This window comes from Aegilops tauschii, chromosome 7, assembly GCF_002575655.3.
Source record: "Aegilops tauschii subsp. strangulata cultivar AL8/78 chromosome 7, Aet v6.0, whole genome shotgun sequence".
In the NCBI taxonomy this organism is placed as follows: domain Eukaryota; kingdom Viridiplantae; phylum Streptophyta; class Magnoliopsida; order Poales; family Poaceae; genus Aegilops; species Aegilops tauschii.
Window position 1 is genome coordinate 607,779,983 of NC_053041.3, and position 10,257 is coordinate 607,790,239.

At 51.5% G+C, this 10,257-nt stretch overlaps 1 protein-coding gene across 1 annotated transcript; it reads left to right on the forward strand.

Moving 5' to 3' along the window:
• The first annotated feature begins 789 nt into the window (after positions 1-789).
• LOC109749438 (uncharacterized) lies at positions 790-3,504 on the forward strand. Its single transcript, XM_020308401.4, has 2 exons — positions 790-1,038; positions 2,274-3,504. The coding sequence occupies exon 2, from the start codon at positions 2,302-2,304 to the stop codon at positions 3,340-3,342; it is 1,041 nt and encodes a 346-aa protein (XP_020163990.1). The 5' UTR covers positions 790-1,038; positions 2,274-2,301; the 3' UTR covers positions 3,343-3,504.
• The last annotated feature ends 6,753 nt before the right edge of the window (positions 3,505-10,257 follow it).

Consider the following 10,257-nt stretch of genomic DNA (forward strand, 5'->3'; position numbering starts at 1 on the left):
CAAAGAATGAGTTTCATTGTATCCGCGGCGAAGTTTTGCCAAAAAAGGCTAGTACAAGAACTATTCATGCCATATTGTCGGCATAATTTTTTGTTTTACCCTGAAGTCAACGGGAATCATTCTTTGCCCAAACTTTTTATACGAGTACGATACCTGCTCATATTTGATTCCAATTTTTTTTGGGATTTCTTAAACTTTTTTAGTTACTAAATTGATTTTGAATATAGTGGGGTGGAGCACCCAGTGCTCCCAATCCGCTTGCATTTTGTCCTTTAAGTTAAAAAAATGCAACCTGATCTTCGGGATCGGGCGGTGGCGGCATTTCGGTGTCATGCCCTTCTTGAAGGACCACCTTGGGGTCCATGCTCCGTCTTTGTCTGGCTTCACTTCTTCGTGGTGACTAGTTCACGGGAGGTGCCCGTCAGCCCCAAGCGGTTCATATTTGGATCAGCTATAATGTGCTTGGTGGTTGATTGGGTAGTGTTGCGGTGCATTGGCACCATTGTATTTTGTCTTTTGTGTGTGCTGTGTATGATGATGGCGTGTTATATCCGAATGCCCCTATCTCTGGTCGTTGCTTTATATATAAAGCGGGGCAAATGCCCTTTTCTTAAAAATAAAGTGCAACTGACTGACGCACAAACCACAATGAATTCAATTGCAGAGGCTTCTTGTTCGTTATCTTTTTCCCCTTATTGGTTTTTAGAAGGACAGGCCTTCTTGTTCGTACACGGGCCAAAACATGTAACAGCGCAGCCTATATCCAGCCCATCAACTGCGAAGCCCCAAAACCGCGGCCCGAGCCTACCCCAAAGGCGAGTAGACGCCGCCAGAATCCCCCACGCACCCACCCGACCGCGCCGCCGCCTCGTCTCCTCCCACCTCTCGTCCCTCCGGCCGGATCGGCGATACCTCCACCCCCGCCTCCCGCCGCCTGCCCGCGCCGCCCACTCCGACCTCGCCGGCCGCACCCGAGCAGCAGCAGCAGCGGTCCGCGTCCTCGCGCCTGGCTAGCCCCAGCCTAGGGCTTCCGCTCAGGTATCGCCCCCTACGACCTTCGCTACTTCGTTGCCTCCCGGTAGAGCAGAGATTCTACTGCTTGTCTTGTGTTTTTGTGGGTTTCTGCGTGCGCGTGGGAGAGGAGAGGCGGGGATGGCTGGGCTGGGCGGGTGGGAACCCGCCTTGGCGAGTGGAGGAAATCTGAGAGAACACAGAGTAGTTCTTCAGATGTAGTGTAGAATTGACTTCGTTTGGGCATGATAGGTTGTTGTAGCATATAGCCTTCGGTTTGGACCCTATCACCAGTCCGCGGGATTGCCCGTCTGAGCAATTCCGGGGCAGCTTTGTAGCACAGGGTACTCGAAATTGTTGGTGCTAACAGTCTGATTTGTGTGATTTTGTGATGCATGGACTTGTTCTCCACACGGTCTATGTACGAGAAATTTCTAAGGTAGATGCTTTTGTTCATCATGGTATAAAAGGTGTAGGTCATGGAGCAGCTCCTTGCTGCTTGAAGAATTGACAAAAAGGAACACTCCATGGTGCAGATGCGTCAGCCTTTGCGCGGTTCTGTTTCCACAGTTCTAACGCAATAACGCCACTGACCTGATAAACTTGGTCGCATACACACTTTGGCTGGAGCTTGCTAGCCAATGCTCCAGAAATTGTTTCACTACTAGTCTGCTGACAACCATTGCACATATCGGATGGACCCATGCATGAGCATCTCCAGGGAAACATACCCAACCTTGTGGTCTCCAACAGTGCTTGTACTCTGCAATTCCATGTCTGTAGGCTGTAAGCCACACATGATTGAGTATCCCTGTCATTACTGTCAAGGTTCCTAGTTCAGCCCCTTGTGTGGCCTATTTGATTTGTAAAACTGTTGATGATACTCCAAACATGTTCTGCTACTGCTGCTTAATTTTTCACAGTTCTCCCAGTTAACTAACTTACTAGCATTTTAAATTACTGCTTGATTACCGGCACTGGGTAGCACCAGTAAACCTTATTTTCTGTATATTGACCTGGGTTACATCACCACAGCTCTACTTAAGTCTCATTGCCGAAATTATATCTAGCGAATAGATTATTATCTGTGGTACTACTTGTGCTTGTATGTGTCTGTAAATTGAAAACCTGGATAATGTATGATTTTTGTTTCTGAAGAGATGTTTGTGTGCATATGTTTGGACTCTAGACTCTACTGTGGACTAGCTCTGGTCTGTTCTGTTCATTTTCTTGCAGGCATCTTATATTTTTCTTTGTGACAGGAACGTAAATTTCACTACAGACTTGAAGATGTACTCCGCTCCAGGCAACAATTCTTTGGCTCTTGCTGCCCCACGGCCAGGAATGGAGTTGGGCAACGTGCAGCAACATCCTAACCAGGCTTTTGGTCTTGGGCCTGGTGGGAAACAACGCTCATCCAGTCTGGAGGCGCCGATAATGCTACTCACAGGCCACCAGAGCGCTGTCTACTGCATGAAGTTCAACCCTGCTGGAACTGTGATAGCATCGGGCTCCCATGACAAGGATATCTTCCTGTGGTATGTCCATGGTGAGTGTAAGAACTACATGGTACTGAGAGGGCACAAGAATGCTATCCTTGATCTTCACTGGACCACTGATGGGAGCCAGATAATCTCTGCAAGCCCTGACAAGACTTTGAGGGTCTGGGATGTTGAAACTGGCAAGCAGGTTAAGAAGATGGCTGAGCACTCATCCTTTGTCAACTCATGTTGCCCGTCACGTAAGTGGCCACCTCTTGTTGTGAGTGGATCGGACGACGGTACAGCAAAGCTCTGGGACCTGCGTCAGAGAGGGGCTATCCAAACACTTCCAGACAAGTTTCAGATTACTGCCGTGAGCTTCTCAGAGGCTGCAGATAAGGTTTTCACTGGTGGCCTGGACAACGATGTCAAGTGGTGGGATCTTCGCAAGAATGAAGTCACAGAATCTCTCAAAGGACATCAGGACATGATAACTGGGATGCAGCTTAGTCCTGATGGGTCATACCTCCTCACTAATGCGATGGACAATGAGCTCAAGATCTGGGATCTGCGCCCTTATGCACCAGAGAACCGCAACATCAAGACCTTTACAGGCCATCAGCACAACTTTGAGAAGACCCTGTTGAAGTGCAGCTGGTCACCCGACAATCGCAAGGTCACTGCTGGGAGTGCTGATCGCATGGTCTACATCTGGGACACGACATCGAGGCGGATCCTGTACAAGCTTCCTGGGCACAACGGTTCCGTCAATGAGACCGCATTCCATCCCACCGAGCCCATCATCGGATCCTGCGGCAGCGACAAGCAGATTTATCTCGGGGAGCTTTAGGTCGCTGTCACTTCCTCAGCTAGGAATTCCTGTAATATTTGGGTATGGAAAAGAACTGAAGACCGCAGGTACCGTGTTGCTCTGTCTGAGACATTGAATGCTGGATTGCTGATCGAATTTTCAAACTGCTACTTGTTGAGTACCCTTACGGCTCTTGTTAAACTTGTGTCCATTCTGCCTTTTAATCACTAACTGGTGTGGTCTCTCTGTAAACCTGATCCACTTACCTGTTCCCTGCTGAATTACGTTGTCTAACTAGTGCATCGAGTCAAATGCCGTTATAGTCTGTAAACCTACCTTTTTCTGTTAGATGAGTTTCTATCGGTGCTATATATATACCGGAAAAAAACGTTAATTCAGCTAAAAGATTGCCTCAAAAGGGCAAACCATATATATTAATAAATTTGGTTGATCATCTTTTAGTCAATCGTAGATTGTCAACATTGTGTCTGAACATAATTTATTAGAGCATTTCCAGCCGTTGGCCCCCCAGGAGGGGCTAAAAATCGCCCCCTGGGGCGCACCGGCGCTAAACCGCGCGCTGGGGGCGTGATGCCCCACAGTCACGGCGCCCACTTTTTTTGAAAAACTTAAATACGGCGCAAACACGGCTCAAATTTAACGCAAACATCGACGAGTTCGTTCAAATTTAAACATATTTAAAAAAAAGAAAAAAAACTACTAGGGGCTGCTCCTCGCCGTCTCCATTGCCGCTCCTCGTCGTCTCCCTCGCCGCCCGCCGCCCGCCCTTGCAGTTCTACATGCCGAGGAGGCCGCAGAACCGCGTGTAGTTGCCGCCGCCTCCGCCGCCGCCGTCCCTGCTGTATCCTTCCCCTGGCTGCCGCGGCGGGTTGGACGGTCCGGGGGCGTCCTCGTCGTCGTCGCTGTCGAGGATCACGACGCCGTGCTCGTCCTCGCGCCCACGTTTGCGGGCTTCTATCTCCTCCAGGGCCCGGCGCTGCCAGACCATCTCGTCGCGGTAGTAGTCGTCCCGCGCCCACTGTAGGGCCTCCTCGTCGGAGAAGCCGCGCCGGGCTATCTCCTCGTACTCCGGGGGGAGGCCGGGCTCCGGCTTGGGCTCGACGAGGACGAAGCGGCTGGAGGGGGGGGGGGGGTGGAGTCGCCGATGCGGACGCCGGAGTTGTGGGTGCGCGCGCTGACAGGCGTGTCCTGGGGCTCTGGCTTGACGGGGCGGAGGCAGGGAGAGCCGGACGAGCGGTCGGACGAGGAGGAGGACGCCCCGGGCCGCTCCATGCGCATCGGACGGGGGAGAGGGGTACTCGAGGCGCGGCGTGTTGCCGCCCTCGATGTACTCGAGGACGGCCTCCAACGTGCCGCCGGGCACGCCCCACCACCGGCGCCGGCCCTCGGAGTTGAGCCTGCCGGAGGGCACGACGCCGTTCGTCGCCTCGAGCTGTTCGGCGTGGCGGCGGCGGAAGTAGGGCTCCCAGAGCGGGCTGTCGGGGGTGTACCGCGGGCCTTCCCTCGCCGCCCGCGGCAGGGACGTGCGGATACTTGCGATCTCCGCACGCCGCGCTGCCCCGGTGGGTGGTGGTGGCACCGGCACGCCGCCGGCGCTGATCCTCCATGCCCCGGGCACCCGCATGTCCGGCGGGACCGGGTACTCGGCCTCGAAAAGGAGGCGAGCCTCGTCCTCGTGAAGATGGCGGCGCCCGAAGCCATTCGCCGCCGCGCCGTCGCCTGGGAAGCGCTCGGCCATTCTTCTGAACTGGAGACGGCGAGAGGAGGCGAGGGAGAAAGGGGGAGAAATGGGCGCGGCGGCGGTGGAGGATCTGTGCGTGTCTCCGGCGCGCTGGTGGTCGGCTTATATAGGCGGAGGCGCCGCGTAGTACGCGTGGCCGGCGCGTTACGCGTGGCGGGCGAGGGGACGCGCGTCGCCCGGCCTTCACTGCGCCGCCCGTGAGGCATCAATGGAGGCTGACCAGCGCGGCAGCGCGCGCAGCTTTGGCATTGCTTAAATATGAGGCCGTTTATCCTACCTTTGGAGGTCATTTGAGACACACTTTTCATGACTATGAGTTCAACTTACCAAAAGGGCTCGGAATGATCAGCAAGCAAACATATTTCAGTTGAGGTACTTTAGATAGCATTAAAACATCAATACCCCATCCCTAATTCAAATTTGAGCCCAAATTTGAATTTAAATTTGAATTTTATTTGGCTGGTTTAGACAAGGTACCAACAAACAAGTTCGAATAGAAATACGGGGATACATAGTGACTACCAGTACGCACCAAATTACAAATATTATTACATGCCCCAAATTTTCAAACTGTTCTCTGTTCTACCTCTTCCTACCACGTCGCGTGCCCTTCTTCGCCTTAGCACTTCTTGTTTTTGGTTCTACTACACACACAAGTTCACTGATCATCTTGGTTTTCTTCACTGGTCTTTTCAACACCTCGCCAACACCCTCATGACCAGTGTCTTCAGTCTCAATGTTGACAGTAGTTTCAGTTTCTTCGGTGTGTACCTCAACATGGGTTTCTTCAGTCTGAACCTCGACACGCTCAGGTTCAGTTTCAACCTCGAGAGCAGTTTCTTCAGTCTGAATGTTGACTGCAGCAAGATTTTCTTCAGTCTGCTCAGGCTCAGGCACACTTCTCTTCTTTCTACCGCCATTGACTCTTGCTTTTTTTGTTGGCCAACACTGTTCAACAACAAGGGGCTGACTTGCTCGCTTCCTCCTGGCCATTGAGAAAATGTTATAGATATAGTAATTGGAAAAAAAGTACCAAATCAAAACACAAACAAATACACAAAAACATACTTTGGCTTATCAGGAGTGTAACGGCATTTGACAGATCCCACTCTGTGCCCAAGTTCCTGGCACAACTTGCATCTGTTTTTGTTACCTTTTGGGCCCTTTTTGGCTTTCCATCTTTCTTTCCCTTCTTACTACTCCCACCTTTCTCAAATCATGCCTTGAATCTACTCTGTTTAGGCCTGCCAGCCTTTCTTTTCGTCAAGGGAGGACACATGGAAAATTCAATGTCCATTTCAGGCCACTGAGACTGATCTATAAGTGCTGGAATTGGAGTAGCATATGCAGTTTTGAATCTTGCTACCGAATAATATTCATGCAAATATGGGTGCATGTTTATCTTCGGTTGGGATGCTAAGAAGATAATGGCATGCTCACATGGTTTACCAGTGTGTTGCCACTCGAGGCAAGTGCAATCATGCAATTCAGTGTTAACAACATGTCTCCTTCCAATTTTGTTATCTCTAACTTCAGCACCCCAAGGTGAAGATTTTTCAACAAACAAATGTGAAAGACATCTGCTCCTATTGACCACCTGTTGTACCACTGCTGGAAGCTTATCACCTTGCAGAAAATCACCTATCCTTCTTCTCAATTCCCACAACCGCATGCGCATGATCCTGATTTGGTCAACCATGTCATGCACAGGCAAATCTTTTAACTCCTTCACCTTGTTGTTGAAACTCTCTGCCAAATTGTTGTTGATGTGGTCACACTTGATGGCAGTGTTGAATGCTGACCTGTACCATAACAAAGAATGGTAGGTGTTTAGCCATGGACCAAACTCATCACATGCTGCCATTATCTTATCAAGATGATATTTGTGTGTCTGTCTAGTGTAAGATCTTGCTGCTGGCCACATGCGCCCAAATTCTTCTCCTCTAAATTTTTTGATCAAATTCATCCACAAATGACCGAAGCACTCCCTCTGCTCAGCATGTGGGAAAACATTTTTCACTGAATTTTCAAGCCCCTTACATGCATCTGTGTGTATAGCCAAAGGTGACACTGGCCCTAGGCATCTTTTCAACTGGATCATGAACCATGTCCATGAAGCCTCTGTTTCTGACTGAAACAAGCCAACAGCAATAGGAAACATCCAGTTGTGTCCATCTAGAGCATTGCATGCTGCCAACTGACCATTCCACTTGCCTGTCAAAAATGATGAGTCTATGCTCAAATATGGACGGCACCCTGCTTTGAACCCATCGATGCAAGGCTTTAAAGCCATAAAAAACTTGGAGAACTTGACTTCACCTTCGGCTGATACCTCTGTTCTATCTCCACAACACTGCCAGGTGACCTCTTTTCCACCTCTGCTTTGAAGTTGTAAAGCATCCTAAATGTATTTGCCCAATCACCATATAAAATTTTCATTGCCCTTTGTTTTGCCTTCCACACTGTGGTATATTTCAGTTTAATGGGGTACATCTTTTCCAAGTCTACTTTGAGTTTCTTGGCAGTAGTGTTTGGTGTTTTGGCTAAAATTGGGGTGATCTTTTCTGCAACCCAAAGTTGTGATGTCATTGTTGATACTCTCTGTGAACTTGTAATACAAGTATGTTGATTGGGGATTTGGTTAACCCTGACAGTACTTCCATCAGGTTGCAGTCTAGCAGATATGTACCACTTGCAAGGCTTCACACTACCATCAAATCCTCTGCACCTCGCATAAAACTTCTTTCTATCAGTCCAAACAGTCTTGGCATCACACTCATGTTTCACTGCATAAGTCTTGAAACACATCCTAAACTCCTTCATGCTTGGGAACAACTTTCCCACTTCAATGACAGGGTTTTCTTTGTCATACACATGCACCAGCTCATCATCATGTGCATCATCTACTTCATCTACAGCTTGTTCCATCAACTGTCCATCTACTTCTTCATCAGTGTAGTTGCCGCCGCCTCCGCCGCCACCGTCCCTGCTGTATCCTTCCCCTGGCTGGCGCGGCGGGTTGGACGGTCCGGGGGCGTCCTCGTCGTCGTCGCTGTCGAGGATCACGACGCCGTGCTCGTCCCCGCGCCCACGTTTGCGGGCTTCTATCTCCTCCAGGGCCCGGCGCTGCCAAACCATCTCGTCGCGGTAGTAGTCGTCCCGCGCCCACTGTAGGGCCTCCTCGTCGGAGAAGCCGCGCCGGGCTATCTCCTCGTACTCCGGGGGGAGGCCGGGCTCCGGCTTGGGCTCGACGAGGACGAAGCGGCTGGAGGGGGGGGGGGTGGAGTCGCCGATGCGGACGCCGGAGCTGTGGGTGCGCGCGCTGACAGGCGTGTCCTGGGGCTCTGGCTTGACGGGGCGGAGGCAGGGAGAGCCGGACGAGCGGTCGGACGAGGAGGAGGACGCCCCGGGCCGCTCCATGCGCATCGGACGGGGGAGAGGGGTACTCGAGGCGCGGCGTGTTGCCGCCCTCGATGTACTCGAGGACGGCCTCCAACGTGCCGCCGGGCACGCCCTGTTGGGGAACGTAGCAGAAATTCAAAATTTTCTACGCATCACCAAGATCAATCTATGGAGTAATCTAGCAACGAGGGGAAGGGGAGTGCATCTACATACCCTTGTAGATCGCTAAGCGGAAGCGTTGCAAGAACGTGGATGAGGGAGTCGTACTCGTAGCGATTCAGATCGCGGTTGATTCCGATCTGAGCACCGAAGAACGGTGCCTCCGCGTTCAACACACGTGCAGCCCGGTGACGTCTCCCACGCCTTGATCCAGCAAGGAGAGAGGGAGAGGTTGGGGAAGACTCCATCCAGCAGCAACACGACGGCGTGGTGGTGATGGAGGAGCGTGGCAATCCCGCAGGGCTTCGCCAAGCACCGCGGGAGAGGAGGAAGAAGAGGGGTAGGGCTGCACCGAAAGAGAGACGTTCTCATGTGTTGGGCAGCCCCAAAACCCCAATATATATAGGGGAGGGGGAGGGCTGCGCCCCCCATCTAGGGTTTCCCCCTCAAGGGGTGCGGCCAGCCCTAGATGGGGCTTGGGGGGCGGCCAAAGGGGGGAGGAGTGCCTCCCAAGTCAAGTGGAGGCCCTCCCCCTTAGGGTTTCCCCTCTCCCATGCGCATGGGCCTTGGGGGGGCTGGTGCCCCTGGCCCATTAAGGCTAGGGCGCCCCCTTACAGCCCATGCTGCTGTATTGGACGTGGTGGAACATTTTCCGGACCTCCGGATCCCTCCGGAACCTTCTGGAAGCTTCCCGGTACAATACCGAAAAAACCCGAACCTTTCCCGGAACCTGAACAACAACTTTCCATATATAAATCTTTACCTCCGGACCATTCCGGAACTCCTCGTGACGTCCGGGATCTCATCCGGGACTCCGAACAACATTCGGTAACCACGTACATACTTTCCCTATAACCCTAGCGTCATCGAACCTTAAGTGTGTAGACCCTACGGGTTCGGGAACAATGCAGACATGACCGAGACGTTCTTCGGCCAATAACCAACAGCGGGATCTGGATACCCATGTTGGCTCCCACATGTTCCACGATGATCTCATCGGATGAACCACGATGTCGGGGATTCAATCAATCCCGTATGCAATTCCCTTTGTCCATCGGTATGTTACTTGCCCGAGATTCGATCGTCGGTATCCCGATACCTTGTTCAATCTCGTACCGGCAAGTCTCTTTACTCGTTCCGTAACTCACATCATCCCGTGATCAACTCCTTGGTCACACTGTGCACATTATGATGATGTCCTACCGAGTGGGCCCAGAGATACCTCTCCGTTTACACGGAGTGACAAATCCCAGTCTCGATTCGTGCCAACCCAACAGACACTTTCGGAGATACCTGTAGTGCACCTTTATAGTCACCCAGTTACGTTGTGACGTTTGGTACACCCAAAGCATTCCTACGGTATCCGGGAGTTGCACAATCTCATGGTCTAAGGAAATGATACTTGACATTAGAAAAGCTCTGAGCAAACGAACTATACGATCTTGTGCTAGGCTTAGGATTGGGTCTTGTCCATCACATCATTCTCCTAATGATGTGATCCCGTTATCAACGACATCCAATGTCCATGGTCAGGAAACCGTAACCATCTATTGATCAACGAGCTAGTCAACTAGAGGCTTACTAGGGACATGGTGTTGTCTATGTATCCACACATGTATCTGAGTTTCCTA